At 36.7% G+C, this 26,916-nt stretch overlaps 1 protein-coding gene across 1 annotated transcript in view; it reads left to right on the top strand.

The window, feature by feature from the left end:
• Positions 1–26,916, top strand: part of LOC121951217 (dynein axonemal heavy chain 8-like) — a 35,787-nt gene that overhangs the window by 66 nt on the left and 8,805 nt on the right. Inside the window, exons 2-68 of the mRNA XM_042497469.2 lie at positions 112–246; positions 830–914; positions 1,058–1,209; positions 1,895–2,078; positions 2,308–2,471; positions 2,792–2,968; positions 3,514–3,627; positions 4,821–4,928; positions 5,033–5,134; positions 5,247–5,393; positions 5,475–5,672; positions 5,771–5,847; positions 5,998–6,097; positions 6,235–6,354; positions 6,449–6,584; positions 6,693–6,880; positions 6,963–7,043; positions 7,342–7,458; positions 7,628–7,744; positions 8,621–8,759; positions 8,906–9,012; positions 9,103–9,209; positions 9,280–9,385; positions 9,524–9,647; positions 9,950–10,122; positions 10,207–10,333; positions 10,666–10,901; positions 11,765–11,869; positions 11,975–12,088; positions 12,187–12,249; positions 12,576–12,676; positions 12,823–12,960; positions 13,370–13,610; positions 13,709–13,908; positions 14,541–14,694; positions 14,789–14,952; positions 15,430–15,532; positions 15,888–15,992; positions 16,207–16,368; positions 16,776–17,000; positions 17,111–17,283; positions 17,800–17,978; positions 18,057–18,244; positions 18,324–18,410; positions 18,513–18,620; positions 18,703–18,837; positions 18,914–19,075; positions 19,565–19,811; positions 20,707–20,948; positions 21,071–21,211; positions 21,310–21,535; positions 21,859–22,001; positions 22,108–22,242; positions 22,330–22,452; positions 22,536–22,749; positions 22,837–22,946; positions 23,420–23,583; positions 23,666–23,858; positions 23,951–24,073; positions 24,163–24,293; positions 24,546–24,699; positions 24,868–25,032; positions 25,178–25,404; positions 25,899–26,017; positions 26,122–26,225; positions 26,340–26,516; positions 26,603–26,770. Of these exons, the coding sequence (XP_042353403.2) occupies positions 112–246; positions 830–914; positions 1,058–1,209; positions 1,895–2,078; positions 2,308–2,471; positions 2,792–2,968; positions 3,514–3,627; positions 4,821–4,928; positions 5,033–5,134; positions 5,247–5,393; positions 5,475–5,672; positions 5,771–5,847; positions 5,998–6,097; positions 6,235–6,354; positions 6,449–6,584; positions 6,693–6,880; positions 6,963–7,043; positions 7,342–7,458; positions 7,628–7,744; positions 8,621–8,759; positions 8,906–9,012; positions 9,103–9,209; positions 9,280–9,385; positions 9,524–9,647; positions 9,950–10,122; positions 10,207–10,333; positions 10,666–10,901; positions 11,765–11,869; positions 11,975–12,088; positions 12,187–12,249; positions 12,576–12,676; positions 12,823–12,960; positions 13,370–13,610; positions 13,709–13,908; positions 14,541–14,694; positions 14,789–14,952; positions 15,430–15,532; positions 15,888–15,992; positions 16,207–16,368; positions 16,776–17,000; positions 17,111–17,283; positions 17,800–17,978; positions 18,057–18,244; positions 18,324–18,410; positions 18,513–18,620; positions 18,703–18,837; positions 18,914–19,075; positions 19,565–19,811; positions 20,707–20,948; positions 21,071–21,211; positions 21,310–21,535; positions 21,859–22,001; positions 22,108–22,242; positions 22,330–22,452; positions 22,536–22,749; positions 22,837–22,946; positions 23,420–23,583; positions 23,666–23,858; positions 23,951–24,073; positions 24,163–24,293; positions 24,546–24,699; positions 24,868–25,032; positions 25,178–25,404; positions 25,899–26,017; positions 26,122–26,225; positions 26,340–26,516; positions 26,603–26,770 (9,834 nt within the window). The remainder of the gene's footprint in view (positions 1–111; positions 247–829; positions 915–1,057; positions 1,210–1,894; positions 2,079–2,307; positions 2,472–2,791; positions 2,969–3,513; positions 3,628–4,820; positions 4,929–5,032; positions 5,135–5,246; positions 5,394–5,474; positions 5,673–5,770; positions 5,848–5,997; positions 6,098–6,234; positions 6,355–6,448; positions 6,585–6,692; positions 6,881–6,962; positions 7,044–7,341; positions 7,459–7,627; positions 7,745–8,620; positions 8,760–8,905; positions 9,013–9,102; positions 9,210–9,279; positions 9,386–9,523; positions 9,648–9,949; positions 10,123–10,206; positions 10,334–10,665; positions 10,902–11,764; positions 11,870–11,974; positions 12,089–12,186; positions 12,250–12,575; positions 12,677–12,822; positions 12,961–13,369; positions 13,611–13,708; positions 13,909–14,540; positions 14,695–14,788; positions 14,953–15,429; positions 15,533–15,887; positions 15,993–16,206; positions 16,369–16,775; positions 17,001–17,110; positions 17,284–17,799; positions 17,979–18,056; positions 18,245–18,323; positions 18,411–18,512; positions 18,621–18,702; positions 18,838–18,913; positions 19,076–19,564; positions 19,812–20,706; positions 20,949–21,070; positions 21,212–21,309; positions 21,536–21,858; positions 22,002–22,107; positions 22,243–22,329; positions 22,453–22,535; positions 22,750–22,836; positions 22,947–23,419; positions 23,584–23,665; positions 23,859–23,950; positions 24,074–24,162; positions 24,294–24,545; positions 24,700–24,867; positions 25,033–25,177; positions 25,405–25,898; positions 26,018–26,121; positions 26,226–26,339; positions 26,517–26,602; positions 26,771–26,916) is intronic.

Here is a 26,916-nt window from a genome sequence, read left to right as displayed (position 1 = left end):
ACATGTAGGATTACAGAATACAAGTTAATGATCAATTTAACTTATTTAGCATGGTGGTTCAGCATTTTTACATGCGCAAATACAATTACTACTATTTACAACCTTCCCCAGGCCAAATACAAGCAGGCAAGAGAGGAGAGAAAGAAACTCCTCACTTCTGCACACAAGTACATGATTGACATTCTGGCAGACAGGCTGTCCTTGGAGCCAACAGAAGTAGAGGAATTTATTTTAGATTCTCCATCGGTGAGTTTTTTCTCATGGATTTTGACAATCAGTGCAGAATATCCTATAATAGAAGTAGTTAATCATTCTATTAGTTTTGTAAAAATATGTGGCACTTAATGCATGTGTGTGTGTGGGGGGGGGGGAAATAGCAGGCAATTTTTTTTTTGCCTGTTATTTAATTTAATAACAGGCAAATTGTTTTTCATGATGGCACTCAACAAAGGTTTATGTTGTTTCCATGATTGTTGAAAATTGCCTACACCTGACTGTTGGGAGTATTATACTGAAAGTAGCAATATCTCAAACACATCAATACGTCACATTATTGCGTATTTCAGTCTGCCACTTTGTATTTTTTTGTTGTTTTTTTTTTTGCCAAAGTACCACTGAAAGATTCAGAAGCCTTAAACACAGGGACTTTTACATGAAATGTGCACTCTGTTTTTCTGTTGTCAATTTATGACATACTCCAGCACAGTATTGTTATGGCTCTCTGGCTCTTGACATTTCCATAAATGTTTCAAGATGACAGGATGCCTATGTTGCTATACCATACTGTAAAAAAAAAAAGTAATCATTTCCGTCTTTTGTTGCTCTACAGCTGGCTGCTTTTGATAATTTCTTCGCCAAAGGAGGCTGTAAAACCATTTCTTTTGTGTATCAAGAGTCTGATGTCCCAGGAATAGGTAGGCATAAATGTATTGCTTAAATGATTGTATTTGTCCCCATACTAGTGAATAATCAAACTATAGTACATAAAATCTGTCTCATTTGCACAGGTCCATTTCAGTTTTTCATTTAATCAAGAATCATTTGGATTTAATTTCAGAGTGTGGACGCTCATATCCTGGAACTACCAAAGGGGGAAATATAATGAGGCTGTTTATAGCTGATCTTTCTCAGACATGCCTTACTGGCATTTGCTGCTCTTTCAGACGGGCTACAGTGGACATCCCTGTGAATTTAGAAAACATACATGAGGTAAGACTGTCTTGTATGTTGAAAGTGTGTTTCTTTAATGAAATCACTGTTGAATGCACATGTCAGAATTATTATTAATGTACTAAAGGAAGTTTTGGCTTGGCCATAAAAGATGCTGATTTATTATATGCACTATACATCTGAATTTAGCACCCAAATGCTGTGATCAGCTGTGCTATTGAATAAAGGCAAAAAACCCGCAAAAAGTCATCTTAAAAAAAAGTGCACTTACTTCTCTTTTTTTAGAGCATTAACTAATCCTAATCACTTTGAGCTAAAGTATTAAAATTTAACAAACAATTAAAAATACGTTAGAGTGCCTTTTTATAATAAGTTGTTTTTTTTAAAAAAAAAACAAAAAACATAAAGTTATGAGAGTGTATACATCCACCACGGCTATTTATCTTCATTACACAAAAACATTGAGGTTTATATCTGAAATGATGGTTCTTGATAAAAATACAGATCTTAACAAATCATGAACTGATCTATTAAATGCATCATGTTGCTGTAGTGCTCTTATTGGCATAATACTGCCATATTTTGGAAGATTGTTCTAAGTTGTTGCTATTATTTTTCAGGAGTCTGCAATTTGTAACCCCATACATAAAGTAAACCTGTCAATTGAAAGCATGTCTTGCATTATTTAAGAAGTGATAGATGATGCTGTCTTTATGATTTTTAGGAGATTTTCTTTTCAATGGTTGATGCCAGAGAGGGCCTTCTGAAAGGAATAAGCAATACTTTCAACTGTGTGCTACCTGCTCTTGACGCACAAAACTGGGGTGCATTAGATAAGTCTAAACATGGCGAAAAATTTAAGAAGAATTTCAAATACAACTTAAAACGCTGTCTTAGCTCCTTAGATGGTAAGTCATTATTTTATTTGTTACATAATTTTTTAATCTTCCAAGTTTTGATTTTTAAAAGAAATTTTAACAGTAATATTTATTAACTTTTTTGTTTGGCAAATCATACTTGTTTGATAAAAACTGTAATATGTTGTTGTCTTTTACATGATAGTATTGTTTTAACCAACTGGCGGTCCTTAAGTAAATTTGATGAAATAATACTTTGTCTCTCTTGTTCGTACCCCAGATATCCAGATGAGCAGTAAAAGTGTTGTTCATCTGCATAAAGTCACAGATGTTGACTTTTCTAAATTGGCCTGCGTTGAAGACATGAAAGTTGCAGCTGCCAACTTTGACATGGTTCATCGACTGGAAGAAATTCTGATGCAATGGTATAAGCAAATTGAGCAGGTTGGTAAAATTATGATTTTATATTTATTGCATAACAATAACAGGAGGTCACATGTATGTGAACAAAAACAGGATCAAAGATCATGAAACTAAGACTTAAAGAGCATGTTTATGGACTATGCATTTGGTCCAAAATATAAATGGAAAATGATGTGTTGGACATTAAAGATTTTCCAAGGTGAATGAAACCATATTTGACATTTTAAAGCATATCTTGTCCCAAATTAATCTTATAGTAGATAATCTTATAGTAGATTAATTTATAGAGTTCCTGTGCTGTAAGAGGAAATTTTAACCACTCTTGTGTCTGTAATCATTAGGTCCTGATAGAAAGTGATCAGTTAAGGAAAGGGGTTGATTCTGCAGGGCCGCTGAGCGAGTTGGAACACTGGAAAAAAATGTCTTTAAGGTTCAACTCCATCATCGATCACATCAAAGGCTCCGAGTGTAAGGCAGTGGTAATGGTGCTCCATATCAGCCGTTCCAAGGTTATGAAGGTACACTTAGATATTATACCTAAAGAAATTATTATACAGAATTTTAGCATGGTTTTGGCAAAGCTGACTGTGGTTAGATGTGTGTATTGTCACAATATGACTCATTGGTTTTGTATAAAACCAAACAAGTCAGATGTCTGCACAGTTAATGCTAGAAAATGTTACAGTTGCGTGAGCTATAGTGGTGAATTATCACAAATCCAATGCCCACCTTGTAAAGATGATCATACCGCGTGGATGAAAATTTCTTGTGCAAATAGATTCATCAATAACTCTTTTAAAGACATTTTACGAAGTAAAGATAACATACATTTGTGCACGCTATTTTCATGTTTGTTTGATTTTTGTTTTTTAATATTCTGCAATCTGAAAACACTCCATTCTGGTACAATAACTTGTGAAGGGAATGTGGACAAAAAGATTTAATAAGAAGAAATATGTATTAGTTCACAAAATCTGAAAACTTAAGTCAATAACCAACTTGGTTTTTTTTTTTTGAAGGATCACATTCCAAATGTAACCTTTTCAAATATTTAATCATGTAGATGTGGCGGGAGCTGGATGCCAGGATCACAGATCGTGCCAACGAGGCAAAAGACAATGTGAAATTCCTGAACACACTGGAGAAAGTCTGTCAACCTCTTTACAACAGTGATCCGGTATGTTGATTATTTGATATCATGAAGACATAGTTGTATCTAAGGAATGGTTGTATTTGTTAGGATTTAATGAGGATCTACCTACTACATAATTTTATACATACTGTAAAATGTAGGAACTTAATTCAGGTACAATATTTGCAAAAATAGCAGATTAAAAGAAGTACTATGAAAAGACTGCCCTAAGTGCTGTTAAGGACTTAGCATGTAAATGCATTTTGTAGTGCTGTAAGGATTAATTACACCCCATATAATGTCAATGTAGAATTCAGTGTATATTGAATAAGTAAAAATATTTAGATGCAGGCAGCCCATGTGTTCAGCCCATGTGTTCAGCAGGTGCAGGTTAAATCTTAGGTCCACTGACCTCTAGTGGATATCAGGCTATTGCAACTGTATTTATAAAAAACAGAATTGTTCTTATGACAGCAACTGCTGTATCAAGTGTTTGAGACCAATATGTTACCAAACAGCTATAAAAGTCACCTCTTCTTCAAAACAATCAGACCTATAGATTTAAATTGGTAAAAACACTGAATAAAGTAGTTTAACATTACAAATCAATGTCTCTCCAAAGCAGTTCAGCATGTCAGAGATGGATCACCAGCCCAGCACCTGCTAATGCGTGCTCACCATTTTCTCTTATAATGCAATTCCAGACGTTCAGGAGGTTTTTGCAAGGAGCGGATATGACAAGTCTCCTCCTCTCCGAAACAAATCAGATGATTTAAACCCGTAAAACACTGAATTAAGCCAGTGTCACCTTTAAAAAATCAGTGTTTTATCTATGTTCTCATGGAGGGGCTGCTGACTGCAGTGGCCAATGGGATAAGGTGAATGAACCTATCTAGAACCAGTGTTTGGGGTGTCTGTTCTGGGCTAATGTAGAAATATTGCAGTGCGATCTCTGTGGAAGAGGAACCACTCCTTATGTAGATATAAATGCCTCATTCTAAGGGTGCAAAACCACAACAAAGTTCCTATTCATAATTATTATGTTATTTATTATTATCATCTTTTTTTCAGGTGATTATACACTAAAGAAAACGTACTTATTATGTTCTATTTCATATCTGCCAATATATCCCCCTTAATCTTTCTCACAGGATCTTTGATTCAAGTTTGTTCCATTTTGAATGTACTTGTTGACTAGAAGGTTAATAATGAAGACATACATGGATGTGTGATTTCAGGTCACCATGATGAGAAGTGTGCAGAATGTCATCAATGTCATTCAGATGATTTACAGTGTTTCACTGTACTACAATACCAGTGAAAAGATATCCGCGCTGTATGTCAAAGTAAGTTTATTATATTCAGCCAGAGAAAAGGTTTGTTAAGAGAATCTAAGAATCCAGTTTTCTTTTAAATTTTGTTATTGTGTTAAAAAAAAAAAACCTTCCAGGTCACAAATCAGATGGTTACAGCATGCAGGTCATACATTACTGACAACGGCACACATCTAATATGGGACCAAGATGCAGAAGACATCGTCAAGAAAATGCAGGTGATGATGACAGCTACCTACATGGATATCGTCTGTGGTACCATTGATTAACTTAAGTACACATTTTGGCAAAAGCATGGCACTGTTTTCACTCATCTTTTATGTTTGTCAGGACTGTATCTGCTTATATCAGGAATATCAGGCTTGCTTCCAGAAAACAAAGAAAGAAACAATGGAAAGACCTGGAAAAAGACCCTGTGAGGTTTCTGAGATGCAGATTTTTTGCAAGTTTGAGGGCTTCTGCAAGCAACTGGAAAGGGTGCAGTCCACAGTATTAAAAAAAAATCAATCACATTCTGATAAGGCCTTGCCAAATAACAATAATCATTATCTTTTGTAGATCACACAAATAATTCAAGTGTTTAAGATGTTCGAGTGTCTTGGAAAATCAAATATTGAGGGCATTGAGATTCTGGCCAGACAATTCAACACTGTAGCCAGTAATATGAAAATGAAGCAGTATGACATGTTGGCTCCAAGGACAGTTGAATTCGAAACAGATTTTGCTAGGTTTATGGCGCAAACCAGCCACATTGAGGTATGTACAGCTTTGTTCTAATTTCTAAGTTTCTAACAACAAGTATTGTTTCCAATATAGATTGTCATATTAAATTTCTATATTTTGGGCATCTACAGAAACAGCTGCAGACATTTATGTGTTCATGCTTCTCAAAGATCTTTTCATCTCAGCAAGCTCTGGCCCTAATGCAACGGTCAGTGTAATATAGTAGAGTAGAATAATATACATATTGTGCTATAATTACAAAAACTGTAGATAGTTATGCATTATAACTAATATATATATATATAGATATATAGATATATAGATATAAAACAGCTCTAATATATTGCTTTATTTGTAGTTTTCAGAGGCTGAACCTTCCCTGTCTTGACACAGAAATCTCAAACATTTTGGGTCTCATTCTTCAGCATTTTGCCTCTGAAGTAGAGTTTGTGAAAAAGGTATACCATTTGCACACTTACATTGTTAGCAGGTACTAAGAATCACATTTTAATTTAGTGTCAAATATACTGTTAAATATGGACTTTGTTGTTTTTGATTAAATAATCTGATGTACTTGTGTAAATTTTCTTTGCAGCACTATGACACACAGAGAGACAACCCCCCATTAGCGAGAAACATGCCTCCTGTGGCCGGCAGGATTAGTTGGGTCAGGCACCTCTACAGAAAAATAGACGAACCCATGTCATACATCAAAGTAATCCTGCATTTCTTCCACCAGCGAAACTAAAAACTCTGAATTATTGTTGTACTGAAATGTATATTAACGTTGTGTCTGTTGTTATTATCAGAAAGACGCTGACATCCTGTGCAGCCCAGAGGGACAACATGTGCTCCAAATGTACAATCATACTGCAGCTGCGTTTGTAGAGTATGAGTCTGTTTACCACAGAGCGTGGATGGATGAAGTTTCAAAACTGGAATACGGTTGGTTCTCTGGCTCTGACTTAATGTGTTGATGCCTATTGTACACGATCTCCCTCTTAAAGTAAGACTATTTTCAAATACTTTGTCCCTTGTTCTACTTCACAACAGTCTTGAACATTACACTGCTGGTTCGTCACCCAAAGACTGGAAAACTAGTTGTCAACTTTGATCCTAAAGTAACAGAGGTCATTCGGGAAGCTACGTGTTTATTGAAGATGGGTCTGGAGGTTCCAAAGCAGGCTTTGCGACTGGTCAAGTTGGAAAGCAAAATAAATGCAGATCATCTCAGACTGGAGGTAAATCATCATGCATTTTACACAGAAGGATGGTTACCTTTTTCTATAAATGACTCGCATGCCTTATTTGTGTTTTATGTAGACCATTTTGACAGATTATGAGTCCACATGTGAAAGCATACCTGCGGAATTCACCAGCCTGATGGCTTCAAAAATACAAAATGTAAGCAGTTTTTATATACATTACATCTAAAAGCAAAACATTTAAGCAGATTAAAATATATAAACGTTGAAGAGTTGCTCATATCATGTTATTAAAAATATAACAAGAAATAGTTCTGCTTATTATATGGGCCACAGGTGAGTGTAAACAAATACAAAGTGTTTCTTGCTTGCCAAAAAATCAAATGGGCTTTATGTTGAAAAAAGGTATAAACTAGGAAATATGATGCATGTTTCAGGCGTTATGAATAAGACTGAAACTGTCATTTACTTATTCATTTATTTTGATAAATTAAAAGGTGGACTCTGCACTTCGCCATGGGGCAGTGCTGCTCACCTGGTCCTCCTTTCTACTGGACAAGTTCTTCCAAAATGTTGACACTGCTTTGTTTGAGCTCAAACATCTTGTGAAGAAGGTATGTTATTGAATTTAGGCACCAAGCAAAACAATAGCTAGCTTTCCTTTTTGTATATTGATATAGTTGTTGTAAAATAACCATTAACATCACCAGTCAGCAACCCTTTGTCACACTTTTACTGTTCAGGGTCTACAAAAATAAAAAGGCATTTATTCCTTTTTATCAGGTGGAGGATATCTGTAAGATACACATTGATGATGTTCTTGAAGAAATCTCAGAGACTGTGCTGATTGAGCTTCCTGAAAATGCATCTTCAGTGCAGAACCTAATTGACCGCAATGAGGTTAGGACTTCACTTTTTCATTATTATCTTATTTTTGCCTCTAAATTAAGGCATTAAGTAAAAATGAATTGTTAATGTTACTCTATTATATTAATTCTTAAAGTTACTGTAATAGATATTTTTTATAAAGCCAGTGTATCAGTTCACAATATAAAAACTATGGCAATAATATAAAAAAAAAAAAACCTTCCAGGTCACAAATCAGATGGTTACAGCATGCAGGTCATACATTACTGACAACGGCACACATCTAATATGGGACCAAAATGCAGAAGACATCGTCAAGATGTTACTGTAATAGATATTTTTTATAAAGCCAGTGTATCAGTTCACAATATAAAATCTATGGCAATGTGAAAAGGGGTCGCTTGTAGTGATAAACCTACAAAAATTCATCAATCTATATGCTGAGTTTCATAGCATTGTTTAGCTTTTCCTAATTCAGTCTCACCATGCTCATTATTCTAAGTTGTGTCAGGCAGCTGTTTTCAGCTGAAAAAGCACTGAAAACCCACTTTACGCAACCAGCTCAGCAGTAAACGGACACAGTCACTGACTAGCTGGTGAATATATTGGAGCATTTAGCAGCTAAAGAACCAGATACTTCTGTTAGGAGTTGATAGAGACAAAAACAGCTAAGAGAGAATGAGTTTTAGACTTACATTCATCTTACATTTGTTGCTCTGTAACTACTGGACGTGCACATAGGCATCTGTTACCATTTTAAAAGATGACAATATATCAATATGGTGACCACAACTTGTCCCCCAAGAGACCAAAATAAAGGCCTGGTTATTGTTTTTAAGTGCTTTTTAAAGGAAAGATGAATTGTGTTCACCAATCCACTCATATTTTATTTTTATTTATTTATTTTAGAATCTGTGTAAAGAGTGGGCAAAGACGTTGGACTGCAAAAGTAGTCGTATTAAAGAAGCAATAAAGGAGCTGAACAATGTGTTCAGTGCCATTTATGAAACAAAAGTCACCAAGAAGACTGCCGAAAGACCCGTTTCAGGTGCTCTTATATCCTAAGTGTTCCCAAGTGTAAAGTGTAAATAATATAGAAGTATTTGAATAACAGTTATGCAGTTCCCACAATTTAAATATGTTCTATGTTTGTGTGTGGTGTCTGTGTATTTTTTCTTTCTTTGAACATTTTAGGACAGAGGACTGTGACATTTTCAGAAGAGAGCCAGAGGAAGGCTAATGAAGAAGAGGGAATGAATTTAGAAGGGCCAGACAGACATAAAGCAATTGCATTTGAAAAGGTAGTTTTTTCCTACCAACACCAAACATTGCTCTTATATGCAGCATTCCAACAAATATGTTAATGCTTCCAATAAAATGCTTAATTTTAGGAGTTTAAGAAGATTTATGAGTACCTCAGTGCAAGGGTGTTAGTCACACTGGTCAAAACAACCAAACTGTCTCTGGAGACCCTGAAAAGGAGAATTTGTGGCTCTACGTAAGTATGTCTGTTATTCAGTATGTAAAAAAAGTCCAACATCTTAGAGAAATTATTTGATTCCTTACAGATCAACATCACAAAATGGGAATTTTGGGACTTACCATAAGTCAAAGTGTGACACTAAGATGGGCTCACTAATAAAATGTGAAATCCAGCTGGTTATACCTGATGTGGTGAGCTCCTACTAACCATTCACAACTGATTCCACTTCACACTATTTACTTTTTAGATGAGATGGATTATCTACAATTTCTTGACAATCTTGTGAAGCGAAAAATTGTGTTTCTCTGTCTGATATTTGTTGTTGTCAGGAAATAATCCCCACAGTAGATCTTATGCAACAGGCCGTAAATCGATTAATCAACTTGGTGCTGGATATTAGTAAGGGCATTTCATGGCAGTGGGAGTACAGTAGTGATGGTATAAATAACAAAGGTAAGTCATTATCAGTATGCACGAGGATAAAAAAACAACATGAAAAGTTGTCAGAAATGTCTTAAAATATCCTAGATATACTGAAAATATATGGATCTTTAGTAAATGACGAGCTTGAATTTACACAAAAGTGTATGCAGTTAGTTTAAGCAAATTAAGTATTGGATTTGTTGATTTTTTTTTGTTTTGTTTTGAGAGTAATCATAATTTTTAGCCCTTTTTTAGTTTGGGTGAATATAATTTTTTTTAGTAACAGTTTTGGTTATTTTTGTGTGTTTTCACTGTATGTGATGATCTTATAGGTGGAGAAAAAGATAATTTCTACCACAGAGTTGCTGAACACAAAGACATCAAAAAGGTTGTGCTCATTCTAAAATCAGCGATCAGCTCCAAAAGAGGAGAAGCAGCTGATGTTCTGAAGCAGTTCAATCCTTTCAGAGTGATCTGGGATGAGGACAGGAACCTCAAAGTCAAGGTTTGTTATCTTGTGTTCTTGTTTTGGCTTCTGACAAACATGTTTCCTATAATACTAACATAATGTTAACAAATTCTTCAAAAGGAATTCATGGATAGCAATCCATCCTTGATCCAGATCAAATCAGAAATTCAGCGCTATGACTCAGTTGAACAAGAAATTGATGACATCAAACCCATCATTATTTTGGACTCTATTGAACTGTCAACAGGTAAAGTAGTCTAATGTGCTCTTGACAACTAAATGAACTGTAAGAACCCTTTCTGTTTTGTTTTTTCCTGGCCTATACACTAAATGTTACATTGTGTGCTGCTGGGTCAAATTCCACTGAAGAATGAAGACAGATAGTTAGAGCTTTACAGCATTAACAAGAAACATTCTGACCTGAGAGGAAACATTTACTCTGTCATTGGAAACATTTCAATTTATAGCAAAATGTTTTAGTCAGTTATGTCATCACTTGGAGGCTGTGCTTGGTCTGAGAACTATTGGAGAGGGGAGGGATGCACATTCTGCACTATAAATTGTATCTTTTGTATACAGAGCCATTAAAGAAGTCCTTGACAGTTGAAACCAAAGCCTGGAAGAAACTGTTGTGCAAATACCTGAAAGAGAAGTACAAGAAGAAAATGATTGACATCAGCATACGGACCAACAAATTCCTCGTACAAGTATCTCACCCTGTGACGAACCTGGAGGATGTGCGGTGTGCCATGGCAGCCCTGTCTAAGCTTCGGGATGCTGAAATACAAACTGATATGACACTGATTTCCATTGAGGTATGAATGGCACAAAAATTTGTTTTCAGGGATGTGCTGTAGCTTAAGTCGTGTCTTTATCTGCAGTGGTTAAATGACCATGTATGAACCAAAAAAAGGAGTGCTCCTAAAAAAACAACCAAGGGTGGCAGTGGTGACAGGTACTGGTAAGAGGATGATATATCATCCTGGAAATAAAGTAAAAGAACAATTTGTTATACAAGATGCTATTTTACAACTCTGGAAAGGTTTTTAAAACAGCAGTCATTTAAACCACTGTCTCGACAAATGGAAAGCAAGAGGTAGTTTGCTTTAGTTTTTTTTTTTATTCGCTGAAGGATGCACTTTATTTTTGCATTTCTGCATTGGACCCATGTTGCGTCAGCCCAGTGGTCTCACTGACATAAATAAATACATCTTGATCAAAAAGCAGACTAATTGGGATTCACAGGAAGAATTTAAGCTTTTTTTTAGGTTTCTGGATTTGGAATATGGAGAAATCTTGGTAAAAAACTTTTGTGTGATTGAAGACACACAGAGTAATTAAATGATGAGCAGCTGGGAGTTTAGTGTTGTGAAGGACAAAAAAATAAAACATAAACTGAGTGAACTGCCCTGCATGATCTATGGGGCATTACCTGTGAAAGTTATCAGAGTTTGTGTATTTGTGTAGATTGTATTTTTATCACCATCAGATTCAAGGTTTATATGCTTTCTCTTAATTGTGTGTGCTCAAAAATTTGCAGATGGTCATAGCTGGTTCAGAGAGGTCTTTCACTATCATTGTCTAATCAAAGTCAAACATTTTTCTTTTTCCTAAGTTAACCCTGCAGTTGCGATTTATGTAGCTGTTAATCACTGTTTGATGATATTATATTTTACAGGAAGCATATGAAATTTTGACTAAATATGATGCCGATGTGACCAAAAGAGAAGCAGAGGGCGTGCACACTCTAAGGCGTTTTTTCACAGAGCTTCAGTCCAAAGCTGTTAGTATTACTGTTGTATTCGTACTTTTTGTTTATTTGGGATTTTATCACATTTTGTTCTGTTATTCGGCTTTGATCTTGGTTTTTGATTCCTGACTTTCCCAGAGATCAGTGCAAGATGAACTCGTTCGTAAGCAGCCCACGTTCAAACAGAACCTTCTGGAGTGTGTCACCATTTTCCAAAATGATGTTGGCACTTTTATGAAACAATATGATTCAGTAAGTAATCTGAGAATCTTTATATCTTGTAAGTGTTAGTACATTTTCAGTCAACCAATTTAAATTAATCAATCAGTTAATATGGTCTTGTTTTACAGGAAGGTCCCATGGCTGATGGAATAGCTCCCCAAGAAGCCAGCCGCAGGCTCCGGATCTGTCAGGTTGATTTAATGCCATCATATAATGATCTATTATTCATGAAAAGTATTTAAACAAGTAGAAAAGCCAAACACTGCATGCATTATGTGGCACAGTAATGACATTTCAGTTTCAGGTTAACTTTTATTAAAATTGTAAAAAGTATAATTTTTAAACATTTTTGATAATGGCATTTCTGTTTCATTTTTTAAACCTTTAATCTTACAATGTTTAAAAGTAGGTGGATGTTTTAAGTTTTGCTCAGTAAAAACAAAAATATATCTTACCTCTCAGAGATTAGATTTAAAGTGCATTTTTACTGCTGACCTTTAATTTCTTTTTAACTCAGGTTAGATTTGAAGAACTGTGGAAAAATTTCACCACATATACCTCTGGGGAGCAGCTTCTTGGCTTGCCAGTCACAAATTATGAATGTCTTCAAAAGAAAAAGTATGTTGACACTCTACAAATGCTTGCCCTTCATTGCCAGAACAATGAAAATGATCAGTTAATCATAAATGATCAGTTGTTAATGTTTATGGTATTTCATAATGTATTTAGACTAACTGATGTACGGTTTCCTTGGATTGTTTTAGAAAAGAGCTGGACCTGCTACAGAAACTCTACAGCCTTTATGATGCAGTGATGAGTAAGATTAGCGGGTACTACAACATTCTGTGGACAGATGTGGATATTGAGAAGATCAATGCAGAGCTTTTGGAATTTCAGAATAGGTAACTAAGTATTTGTTATTTCTCTTCACCGTACTATTACAACCAATCTACTTTGAACTGTAAATTTTTTATATGATGGAGAACAACTTTACTTTCTAGGTTATGTACTTTGTTTTCATACCATGAAAACTTTAAAGTAAATATTAAAATAATCTTGCCCTAATTAATACTTTATCCCTGTAATAAAAAAAAGTAAAAGTACTCAAAATGAGTAAGGAAGAAGAAAACTACAGCCTTTATATCTTGGTAGAAGTCAACTATAAACACAAACAAGCAACTGTCATGCACCACAATTGAGTGAGCACAACATCCAGTCAAAATGCAATACAAAAAGAACACTTATATAATAATCTCAATTACCAGATTGATCAATCTGAATAATTGAGTCAACGATTATCCCTATTTCTAGATGCCGCAAGCTACCCAAAGCACTGAAGGACTGGCAAGCCTTCCTAGACCTGAAGAAGACGATTGATGATTTCAGTGAGTCATGCCCTCTGCTTGAGATGATGGCAAACAAGTCTATGATGAGGAGACACTGGGACCGGATCACAGACCTGACTGGGCACCAATTTGAGGTGGAGTCCAAGACCTTTATGCTGCAGAACATCATGGAAGCGCCTCTGTTAAAGTACAAGGACGATATTGAGGTTTGCTGGCATTTGGATACTTTGGTTGCAATCTGCCCTAATCTCTAGTTACGATATTATATCTATGATATCCTAAACTCGAACTCTTGAACTTGTAGGACATCTGCATATCGGCTGTGAAGGAAAAGGATATTGAGGCCAAGTTGTCACAAGTGAAAGAAGTGTGGTCCAGCCAGGCACTGAGCTTGAATACATTCAAAGATAGAGGTGAACTGATGCTGAAAGGGGCAGACACAACAGAGATCCTCACCAACCTGGAGGATAGTCTGATGGTGCTGGGGTCACTGCTGAGCAACAGGTACGACAGAGCAAACACTGACTCATGATTATCAAAGAAGGAGATTTAAAAACAGTGACTAAAGTAATATAATAATAACTTTATTTATAAAGCACCTTTAAAAACAGAGTTTACAAAGTGCTTTGACAAACAAGGCAAAGCAGAAGCGGGAAGGGTATCTCTGAGATGCAACATAACTTTAAGACCCAAACGATAAAGTCGAACTAAGGCCAGACAGGATTTAAAGTAGAAATCACACGAGACCTGAGGCAAAAACATTTGAGATCGAAGACATGATGAGAAATAGAGAATAGAAAGTATTATAAAACAAAAAAACAACTCGTAACAATAAGAGCAAATACAAAAAAAAAATTAAATTAATCAGTAAACATGGAAATAATAACACTAATGATAGAATTAAACATGATCATGCCAGAATAAAAGATTCAATATTTAACAGCAAGTTAGAAAAAAACAGATTGACACACTTAAAAGAAAAGACTGCTGCCAGCTCAATTACACTGCAACTGATGATTCAAAGAGGGAAATTAGTATTTATGGAGATAATTTTGGTTCTGTTTATTTAAGAAATAGTTCCAACAAAATGTCTCGAGCTGTTTTAAGGAACTTGTGTCCCTGTCTGCCTTTTCTAGGTACAGTGCCTACTACAAAGCAGAGATCCAGGACTGGGTCTCTAAGCTTTCAACATCATCTGATATCATTGAACAGTGGGTTATTGTGCAAAACCTGTGGATCTATTTGGAGGCTGTGTTTGTTGGGGGTGATATCGCCAAAGACCTACCACAGGTATACTTAGTACTTTTTATCTTTCTTTGAAGGTCATTATTTTGAGTTCCTCCAAAGTTAAAATATAAAAATATAAACATTTTTCCCAATGTAGGAAGCAAAGCGTTTTCAGAGCATTGACAAGTCCTGGATTACAATCATGCAGCGAGCCCAAAAAGTCCCAAATGTGGTGGAGTGCTGTGTGAGCGATGAAACTCTGGGACAGCTCCTCCCTGATCTCCAGAAACAGCTGGAAGTCTGTCAAAAATCTCTTGCAGGGTAAAACTTTCAAAAGTACTTTTATAGTAAATTTCTTTTTTGTTGGAAACATTGGTGGCGATAAAAACAATTTTTTAAAACTCTTCCGGGTAGTGCTACCCTAATGCATTGTAATGCATTATGTGTATTTTATTTACAGGAACATGCCATAGTCGTTGTAGAAATTTCTCTTGTCAGTATTCTGTAAATCAAAACGCTGATGTATGAGAGATTCAAGTAATACAGATGTGTGTTTTTTACCTCATTGCAAAGTAACTGCATAGGCAGTTTTTATCGGATCGTCTGCTTTCATAGTTCTTTCATTTTTTTTTGCCAGTAATTGCTTTTTAATACTTTTCACTCAAGCAAAATTATCACACTTAATTATTAATAATTTTATTTATTTTTTATTACATTTTTGTTACTCCTCACTCCTTGCTTTGCTAAAGTTAATGGAGGCAATATGTAAATTGGAGATGATGTGATCTAAATCAACAGGTACCTTGAGAAAAAGAGACTCATCTTCCCACGGTTCTTCTTTGTGTCTGATCCGGCACTTTTGGATATCCTTGGACAAGCCAGTGATTCTCACACTATTCAGGTTAGAGCACTGATTGTCAAAGTTTTGTCTGAGAGTTTGTGGAATATCTCAAAAAATCGTCAACATAATTCAGTGAAATGTGGGGGAAAATACAGCTAACGCAGAGAAGTTTAGGATGTAACCCTTGTACAGATAGGAAAATGTAGGAAGTTCATAGATTTTCTTTTCTTTTGATCTGCTACATATTAACATCTGGCACATGAATCCTCTGATTGTCTTTTCATAGTTCTAAAATGTACACTGATAAACTATGCAAAATGTTCAAATAGCGATCTCATTTGTCATGTTGATTTCTTAAACTTTTGTGGTACAAAAAAAAAGTAAAACTAATTATAAATGCAATTGTTTTTTTCAGTCACATCTTCTCGGAGTGTTTGATAATGTCAATGAAGCTGAGTTTCATGGAACTGAGTATGACAAGATTTTGGCTGTAATTTCACAAGAGGGAGAGAAACTACCGGTATGTTAAGCTAATTTTTTTCTTAATGTGGGGTACTTTGTTGCAGCTGGTCAATGTAGGGTTGATTTTAATTACATAATACATTGTTGGTATTATTTAACAATGTATAATATGGCATTATGTTTACACCACAGTGTATCTTGCTTTGTTTGTGAAATCTTAATCTATAAAACAGTAAGTGTATAGTGTAGTAAATGTGCGTTTGTGGTTTCAGCTGGACAATCCTGTCATGGCACAGGGACCAGTGGAGCTCTGGCTTGGAAAGTTGTTGTTAGAACAACAGGCTTCATTACACTCTGTAATCAAAGCTTCAGATCTGGAGATCAACGATGATGATTTTGATCTTCTTTCTTTCCTCAACAACTTCCAAGCACAGGTCAGAAGACAGCAGTGAAAATGTTCAGGATGTTGACAGTTGTCATGCTCGTGGCACCCACCTATGTATTCGATATATGATCAACATTATGCCTCTACTGGGTAAAATTATGATAGATTTTCTCCATGTTACCACAAATCAAGTGGAACAAAAGAGAACCGTGACTGCAACCAGCCACACAACTTTTTGAACACAGCTCCTACTAGATGCTTGAAACTCTGCTCTGCTGTTGAAAATGCTCCAAGAAAATCCAAATTATACATTTTATGAAATTCATATTCATATCAAACTACGACATAGTAATTGCTTGACAACTTAGCCTGTGTGTCCAGAATTATTACCTTATGATACATCTACTAAAATGATCAGGATTTTTTTTCTCTTTGTTTTGCTCTGACATTTTTTAGGTGGGCTTGCTTGGAATCCAGATGCTTTGGACAAGAGATGCAGAAGAGGCACTGCAAAAGGCTGAGGATGACAAGGAGGTCATGCCTTTAACCAAAAAGAAATTCTTAAATCTACTCAGTGCTCTTATTAAACAAACGACCTATGACCTAAGCAAATTTGACAGAGTCAAATATGAGACACTTGTCACAATCCACGTGCACCAGAGTGACATATTTAATGACCTTGTAAGTTTTTTTTAAAAAATGTCAATTTTGTTATAGATCCTTATATGCAGTTGACTGAATGAATGTGTTGACAATGACAGTAACAGATTGATATCCTACTTTGTCGTCAGGTAAAAAAGCGGATAAAATCTGTCAGTGACTTTGAATGGCTGAAGCAGAGCAGATTCTACTTCAAGGATGACCTGGATAAGGTCATTGTGTCTATAACTAATGTGGACTTCATTTATCAGAATGAGTTCCTAGGCTGTACCGACCGTCTTGTCATCACACCTCTAACTGACAGGCAAGAGAAGAGGAATTTGATTTTGTTACTTAACAGTTGAAATAACTTTTCAATCAGAGTTTAACCTGAAATTGGCCTGATTTCTTCCAAAAACACTGAAAAAAGACAATGAGCAACTCAAGAAGAAATTACCCCAAAAAGTAGCACAATGTCAGTAAAAGTTAAAAAAAAAATACCTGAAAATTGAGCAAAATGAATGACCTTAAAAAGTGCATAAGAAAAAATAGTTATGCACTTTTATAGTTTATAGTTATGATAATTTAAATATAGTTCAATGGACATTTTCCCCTAGCTTTAAAAAAATCGAAATCTACTTATTTCTTGCATTTTGCTAGATATTTCTTGTCAAGTTGCCAACTTTTTCCCCTCGTTTTCGAAAAAAACTAAATTGCTCAGCGTTCAAATATTTAAATACTTGTGAAAGGCATCTGAACCCAGCACAGGAAAATAGATGTCAATCCATGTATCAAAGGGTTAATTTATAAATTGAATCAGAGATCTGCTTTTTATTTACAGGTGTTATATCACACTGTCCCAGGCTCTTGGTATGAGCATGGGAGGAGCCCCTGCAGGGCCAGCCGGAACTGGGAAGACTGAAACCACTAAAGATATGGGTCGCTGCCTCGGCAAGTACGTGGTGGTTTTCAACTGTTCGGACCAAATGGACTTCAGAGGACTTGGCAGGATATACAAAGGTATCCCAGGCAATGAAACAATTCATTTAGAGATGTGGTGTAGAGTTTCAGTTGCATCATGATGTGTTCTGTTTTCAGGTCTTGCACAGTCAGGGTCCTGGGGCTGCTTCGATGAGTTCAACAGAATCGACCTGCCAGTGCTTTCTGTTGCCGCCCAGCAGATTTACATTGTTCTGATGGCGCGGAAGAAACACAAAAACACTTTCATCTTCACTGATGGAGACTGTGTGGATCTGAATCCAGAGTTTGGACTGTTTATCACTATGGTAGGATACAAAAATGGACAGGAATCCTGTATAAAAAAACAAACATACACTAAATAACATGTTGGCATTTCGTGTCTAGAACCCTGGGTATGCAGGTCGCCAGGAACTTCCTGAAAACCTGAAGGTGCAGTTCAGGACAGTGTCAATGATGGTACCAGATCGGCAGGTGGGTCAAAACTACAGGTGCTTAGGCTGGACAGTGATATTTTTCCTTATACTTATACTTATACTTTTAACATGGTCTCATCTCCAATGTTGTCTTTGGCAGATCATCATGAGAGTCAAACTAGCCAGTTGTGGATTCAATGAAAATGTCATCTTAGCCCAGAAATTCTTTGTCCTTTATAAACTGTGTGAAGAACAACTTACAAAACAGGTGAGGATCTTGTGGCCAGTGCTGAATTATTAATATTGTACAATAACTGACTTACTGATACACAGCCTCTGCTATTTGTCAGGTCCACTATGACTTTGGCCTGAGGAATATCCTGTCTGTATTAAGAACACTGGGGGCCAATAAAAGAGCACGACCCAATGACACCGAGTCCAGCATTGTCATGAGAGTGCTGCGTGACATGAATCTTTCTAAACTGGTATGACAGGAACTTGTGTCAGAGGTATAGTGCTGTGTCAATAGGTACTGAGTGTGAATCTTTGTGTATGTTTCAGGTGGATGAGGACGAGCCCCTCTTCCTTAGCCTGATCAATGACTTGTTCCCTGGTATTGAGTTGGACGGGAGCACATATGTTGAACTTCAAGCTGCTGTTGCCCATCAAGTTGAGCTTGCTGGTATTGTAAACCACCCACCATGGAATCTCAAACTGGTTCAGGTACCTAAAAAAGTCTCTTTGTACGTTAAGGTCCTATGGCCATGGAAAACCTGGAAAAGTCATGGAATTTCAAAATAATATTTTCCAGGCCTGGAAAAGTCATGTTACTATTAAAAATCATTGAAAGTTGTGAAAAAATAATGGAAATTTGTTGTCTGTCAGTACAGTGAATTTATTATCTGTAGATAACAATGCAACATAGCTTTAATAAGGGTAAAGAAAACCCAACTTTGATGGCATGTTTTCTTTAAAAAATGTTGGCAAATTTTTTCTTTTAAAATTTTTTGCCGATCTTTATATAATAATAACAATAACAATATAATAACAATATATAATATAACAATATTCTTGGCCATGTTTGAAATTTGAATTTTTTCCATGAAAATGTGGGGAACCCTGTAAGGTCCTGTTGTATTTGGTGTGTGATAATGTTATTGTTTGGATTATACGTCACTGATGTGTTACTGTCACTGTCACTGTCACTATCAGCTTTATGAGTCTTCAAGAGTGCGCCATGGCCTGATGACTTTGGGCCCAAGTGGAGCTGGAAAGACCACAGTCATCAACATGCTCATGCGAGCTATGAGTGAATGTGGAACTCCACACAGGGAGATGCGCATGAACCCCAAAGCAATCACTGCACCACAGATGTTCGGTCGTCTTGATGCAGCCACCAATGATTGGACTGATGGGATCTTTTCCACTCTTTGGAGGAGGACACTTAAAGCCAAGAAAGGTTTGTAAACACAGACTTAAATCCCCACTCAAACTTACTTTTCCAATTGCCTTTATAATAAAGCACTTTCACTACCCAAACTCCAATTAATTAAATATGTAAAAAATAGACTATAAGAACACATAGAAGCAGGATTCATGAAGTTTTGTTGTTTTGTCTGATAGAAGCAGCTTTGGTTCACTTTTTGCTTGAAGAGATATGTAGTCAACCAAATTTGTATCAAAACAGTGTGGGTAGTATGTGTAGATTTACTGTGGTAAACTTTCCTCCATCTAATCAGTACTCAGGTATCCCTCCTTCCTAGGCAGTGCTGATTGAATATAAATCAAGATTATGTTACTGCACTGCACATTTCTTGCCTAAAATGTTTTCAGAAACGTATTTTAACACCCCATTTCACAGAAATGGTGAGACTTGGTGAACAGGAAGTGGGCACCACACTGCTTCCTGCACAGTGAAAACGCAGGCTGAAAAAATGGGGATCAAATGGTAAAGCTAAGCAGTGCTGATCAAACGTAACCCAAGATTCCGTTTCTGAGTTTCACATTTCTCACCTCAAATGTTTTCAGAAACATGTTTTAGCTTACAGCTTAACTGTAATACCAGATCTGGCCAATGGCCATTGTTTCACATGGACCATTCCACATTACTGTGTTTTCTCTGGTTATAGAACACCAATTTCAAAATGATTTGCATCTTTCTACTGCAGAGGCAGGCTAATTTTATGTGAGGGTCTTTTATACCGGTGAAATTCTTCTTTAAGCATCAGGTTTTGGTAACACCACCAGGAAAAATGGGATGTTCTTTAGACAAAACATAATGAGTAACTGAAAATGTAGAAAAGATAAGGATTAAAGGATTGAACTGTGATAGTCCTGAAATGCATTCACTTCAGGGGAGTTCATATGGATTGTACTGGATGGCCCTGTGGACGCCATATGGATTGAGAACCTCAACTCTGTGCTGGATGATAACAAAACACTGACCCTGGCTAATGGTGACCGCATCACCATGTCTCCATGCTGCAAGCTGGTGTTTGAGGTGCACAACATGGATAATGCCTCCCCTGCTACGGTGTCGCGGGTGGGTATGGTCTTCATGAGCTCGTCAGCTCTCAGCTGGCAGCCAATACTTCAGGTACAGTTGTTTTAATTTCATTTTCTTAAATCATTAAAGAAGCGCATGTTTGCAGAAGAGAAACAATGCTTTTTTGTTTTACAATGACTTGCTTAGGGTTGACCTTGGTCTTTATGTTGTAGGGATGGGCTCACAAGCGCAATGCAAAAGAGGCTGAAAGCATTATGAGTTTATACAACAAAATATTTGAGGATGCTTACTTATACATGAAGCAGAACCTTAAACCCAAAATGGAGCTTTTGGAGTGCAACTACATAATGCAGGTATATCTGCAGAAAAAATGCTTAATACAAACAGAAATCAGATAATGGCTCTAATCTTGTTTAACAAAACACATTAAATGAATATGATCCACCCACAGTCTGTGAATCTGCTGGAGGGCCTCATCCCAACCAAGGGGGGCTTTGCCAGTTGCAAACAACTTGAACGCCTCTTTGTCTTCTGCCTGATGTGGAGCCTGGGAGCCCTTTTGGAGTTAGACGATAGAGACAAACTTGAGAATTTCATCAGAGCTCATGACAGTGGTATTGATGTGCCTCAGACACAGCCAGGAGAGACTATGTTTGAGTACATGGTCAACCCAAATGGTACATATACACATATATGAAACCTGGAGTGACATCACTTCTCTTGCTTTCAGACACCTTTCACAAGTATTTAAACCTTTGAAACCTCAGCAAATTGGTGTGATTTCTTTCAAAAACATGGGAAAAAAGGCTATGAGCAACTTCGTAGGAAATGTTCCACAATTACAAAAATTAGTCGATTTGGAAGAAATCAAGCCATTTTGCCCTGATTTCAAAGGGTTAAATGCAACCTCTTTACTTTCTTTATCTGGTTTTTAAGTGAGTGGTTGAAGGACTGTTATATCCTGCACCGATGCCTGTATGTATGGCTACTTCTGTTTCAGGTGAATGGTGCCACTGGAATAACCATGTGGGGGAGTATGTCTATCCAACTGATTCTGTGCCTGACTACGCCTCCATTCTTGTCCCAAATGTGGATAACACAAGAACTTCTTTCCTGCTGGAGACTATTGCCAAACAACGCAAGGTAATGTGTCTCCTCAAAAATAACAGAAGGCATTTTATTTATAGAAACGTGATTTCTTTTTTCTTTAAAGGTATGTCTGTGAAAGCTTAATATTGTATATGCGTAGGCCGTGGTGCTCATTGGTGAACAAGGGACAGCCAAAACCGTGATGATAAAAGGCTACACAAAAAAATACAATCCTGAGACAGACCTGTTTAAGTCCTTGAACTTCTCATCTGCAACAGAGCCAATGATGTTTCAGGTAGAATATTTATTGTGCTCTATGTGTGGCTTTGCATAGAATCTGAATTGCTTTTTGATTGCAAAAGATTTTTTCCCCTCATTATAGCGAACAGTGGAAAGCTACATTGAGAAAAGAATTGGCAGCACCTATGGTCCACCAGGGGGACGCAGGATGACGGTCTTCATTGATGATATCAACATGCCTATCGTCAATGAATGGGGAGATCAGGTATATAATTGTGTATTTTTTTAAATTTATAATGCCTTTCCATGTTCAGTCTGAGTAACTACTGTACGCGACTGTCCAACCAGATCACCAATGAGATTGTACGGCAGATGATGGAAATGAGCGGCATGTACAATTTAGACAAACCAGGAGACTTCACCACCATTGTGGATGTACAGATTCTGGCTGCAATGATACATCCTGGTGGTGGGAGAAATGACATCCCACAAAGGCTGAAGAGACAGTTTACAGTTTTCAACTGTACTCTGCCATCCAACACCTCCATTGATAAGATCTTTGGTAGCTTTCTCTTAAATTATTCATTTTTCTGCTTATTTTAAGGTGTGTGAAACTTTGCAATTACTTTTTCATTGTGTTTCTCTGCAGGTGTAATCGGCTGTGGATATTTCCATATGTGTAGGAATTTCAAGCCCGAGATATCTGAAATGGTGAAATATCTTGTGTCTGCTGGGAGGATTTTATGGCAGTGGACAAAGGTAATTACTTAAAACAGATCCAGCCTCTGGGTCCAGATTTACTTTAGTCATTAGTTCAAGGTCTGCGCATTAGAGAAATCACCACATATTCTATTTTATTTTACAAAATGTAAATCACACGTGGACCACAAATAAATAAAACATATTGCAAGAATAAAGTGCAATTAGTTAAATCCAGGGGTGTTTCTTGGATTTTAAGACACTGAGGGATTAGTCTGGACCTCTGTTGGAAATATATTTGGAAGGCATGCTTTCTTTTTTTAAAAATGAACAAAAAACAAAATCCAGTCAGCCAGTTTTTTACAAACTTGAAATGGTCACAAGTCACTTACAGTTCATTCCGAATGGACCTGCAACCCACTTTTGGATTGCAAGCCACCAGTCAGGAACCACTTAATTAAAAAATAATGTGGAATTGACTATAGCAAAATATTTAGTAAGACATGACCTTATTCAATGTTTTCTCATTGTAGGCAAAAATGCTTCCAACACCATCCAAGTTCCACTACATCTTTAATTTGAGAGACTTGTCCAGGATCTGGCAGGGAATGCTAAACATTAAGGCCGAGCAGTGCAATGATATCCCCACTCTATTGGCTCTTTTCAAGAGTGAATGTACGAGGGTGATTGCTGACAGGTAGAGTGCCTACACAAAGTAAGTCCTTTTTTAAGTGCAACAACATGACAAACAGTCAAACTGAAACTTTGTTTTGCTTTAGGTTCATTTGCTCTGAGGACAGAGAGTGGTTTGAGAAGGCTGTATCTCGTGTGATTCAAGAGCACATTGACCCCAGCCTTGTACCAGAGCTTCATCCTGAGCCATACTTTGTGGACTTCCTGAGAGATGCTCCCGAGCCAACTGGAGAAGAGGATGATGATGCCTGTTTTGATGCCCCCAAAATTTACGAACTGGTATGAACTTGATATTGAGACCACTGTATGATATCTTTACTACTGATACAGAAAACTGTCACCAAAATCTGAGCAAACTAACGTTCTTTCAGGTGCCAAATTTTGAGTTTCTATCAGAGAAGCTGATTATGTATCAGACCCAGCACAATGAGATCGTAAGAGGTGCCAACCTGGATCTGGTTTTCTTCACGGACGCCATGACTCACCTTGTCAAGGTCAGTCTAAAAACCAGTGTGACTGATATCCTGTATTCTGAGCTGTAAATAATTCTTATTTACAGTATTTGAGATTTGCCTTCGTATAGATCTCGCGAATCATTCGAACTGACAACGGTAACGGCCTGCTTGTTGGAGTGGGAGGATCAGGGAAACAGAGCCTGACTCGTTTGGCTTCATACATCGCCGGATACAGCATCTTCCAGATCACATTGACAAGGTAAAAACAGGGAAAAAAATAATGTCCTTTCAGCATTTATGCGGCAATTTGAAAGAAAGTAGCCATGCAGTTACAAGATAAAGTGAAAACTCAATAAAGTCTCTACGTAGAGGCAATTAAATAAACATTAATCATGATTAACTGTTTTGAATTTGCGCAATTCATTTGTAAGATTCTGACTTCTTAACAGGACAATTTACATGAGATGCTTAGGGTTTATTTCTGACACTGCTATGTTTGTTTTTTCATCAGAACGTACAACATAAGTAATTTCATGGATGACCTGAAAGTGTTGTATAAAACAGCTGGGGCTGAGGGAAAAGGCATCACCTTCATCTTTACGGACAATGAAATAAAAGATGAAGCCTTCCTTGAGTACCTCAACAATGTTCTCTCCTCTGGAGAGGTGAGAACTCAACTTTAGAGAATTTCGTTCACAATGTTACTATTTATAATGTAACTGAAATAATATATCATTCCTATATCACAGAAACAAAGAGACCAGTAAAAGTGTTCTCAAAGAAAACCATATTTTGGTCTTGATTAAGATTGACTGTAAATTATCTGTGTGCAGGTCTCCAACCTTTTTGCCAAAGATGAGATGCAAGAGATCACCCAGAACCTGATATCTGTCATGAAAAGGGAGTTTCCTCGTGTTCCACCAACTTTTGACAATCTTTATGACTATTTCATATCCCGCTCTAGAAAGAATCTGCATGTAGTTCTTTGCTTTTCACCAGTAAGTTTAAATTAAATATGTATACAGTACTTAGAAACTTTACATTACATTCCTTTACTTTACATTCCGTTGTAATTTTTTGTTTCATGCATGCCTATTGTTGCATTAAATGTTCACTTACCAAGCTACACAATAACCCTGACAGGTGGGGCAAAAGTTTCGCTCCAGATCGCTGAAGTTTCCAGGGTTAATTTCTGGCTGCACCATGGATTGGTTCACCCCTTGGCCCAATGAGGCTCTGGTGGCTGTGTCCAACTATTTCTTGTCTGAGTTTCCAGTGGTTTGCTCCGCTGATGTGAAGGCTTCAGTGGTGACCACCATGGGTACATATCATGACAAAGTATCCCATGCCTGTGAAAGCTACTTTGAAAGGTACACCATGAAAATCATATCTAGGTTCACACTTTTACATTGTAATTATTTTTATCCAGATACTCTTTAAGTTTTTTTTCTGTACTCCAGAGACATAATTTACATGAACTTAACCCTTAAAAACCTGAACAGATTGGCTTTATTGCTTTTGAAAGCACAGGAAGAAGTTACAAGTTCTGACTTACAAGAGAATAACCTGAAATTTAGCAAAAGTTAAAAAAAAAAAAGGAAAAAAACAAACAAAATAATAAATCAATCTTGATGTAGTTAAGTTAAGTTTTTTGGACATTTTCCCTTTTTTAATTATTACGTTCTAATAATTTTATCTATCTTGTTCTTTCTCTCTCCCTTTTGAAAACCATTTTTCAGGTCTTTTTCTTTTCCAAATTACTTCAAAGCTCAAAGCTGAGATTTCAAAGCTGAATGTGGCACAAGAAAATTGATGTTGTTCCAGTTTTCAAAGAGTTAAAGTTGTATTCTGTTTCATCTTTCAGGTTTCGAAGAAGAACTCATGTCACCCCTAAATCCTACCTCTCTTTTGTAAACGGCTACAAAACACTGTACACTGAAAAGTACAACTATATCAACACACTCGCAGAGCGCATGAATGTTGGTAAGGAAATTCAGCAGCAAGGTTATGACATTCTGTAAGATGACATGTGCATGGACAACGTTGCAAGGTTTATCCAGAATTTTAAAAATGTCACTGATTTCTAGGTTTGGACAAACTGGTGGAGGCTAGTAAGTCTGTGGCTCAACTATCTAAAGATCTTGAAATCAAGGAAAAAGAGCTGGCTGTAGCATCTGTCAAAGCTGACAAGGTAAATAATATGACAGGCTCAGGGGTCATGTAAATATTTCTCATTGTAGAATAAATCTGGATTTTTATGTGATAGAACTTATTACACAAGAAATTTCTTGATGCATTCATGTAGGTGGTGGCAGAGGTGACAGTCAGTGCTGAAGCTGCTACCATTGTAAAGAATGAGGTCCAGGTTGTGAAGGACAGAGCCCAGAAAATTGTGGACGGAATTGGGAAAGAGAAAGCTTTTGCAGAGGAAAAACTGGAGGCTGCCAAGCCAGCTTTAGAAGAGGCTGAAGCTGCACTGAATGTGAGATTTCTGTGTCTTTGTCTGAACATATTTGTGTATTTACACTATTAATTGTGCACTACATGATAGACTTTAAAACGTTACAGACCATCAAGCCTGCTGACATTGCCACTGTGAGAAAATTAGCCAAGCCTCCACATCTTATCATGAGGATTATGGATTGCTGTCTGCTGTTATTCCAAAAGAAGTTGGACTCTGTCACTATTGATCCAGATCGAAAGTGTATTAAGCCATCGTGGACAGAAGCACTGAAGGTACCAAAATGACTTCTACTGAATTTGAGTTGTGTAATGTGCACATTTGAAGCAGTTTCAGTTAACCCTAATAGAGAGTATCTGTATTTAAGTTTCTGTATTCTGTGTTGTTAACAACATTAATAACATACAAAATTAACAACATT

Source organism: Plectropomus leopardus, chromosome 12 (assembly GCF_026936395.1).
Source record: "Plectropomus leopardus strain MGB_pleo_1.0 chromosome 12, ASM2693639v1, whole genome shotgun sequence".
Classification (NCBI taxonomy): domain Eukaryota; kingdom Metazoa; phylum Chordata; class Actinopteri; order Perciformes; family Serranidae; genus Plectropomus; species Plectropomus leopardus.
The sequence above is the reverse complement of the archived record's forward strand: the minus strand, read 5'-3'. Positions and strand labels throughout refer to the sequence as shown.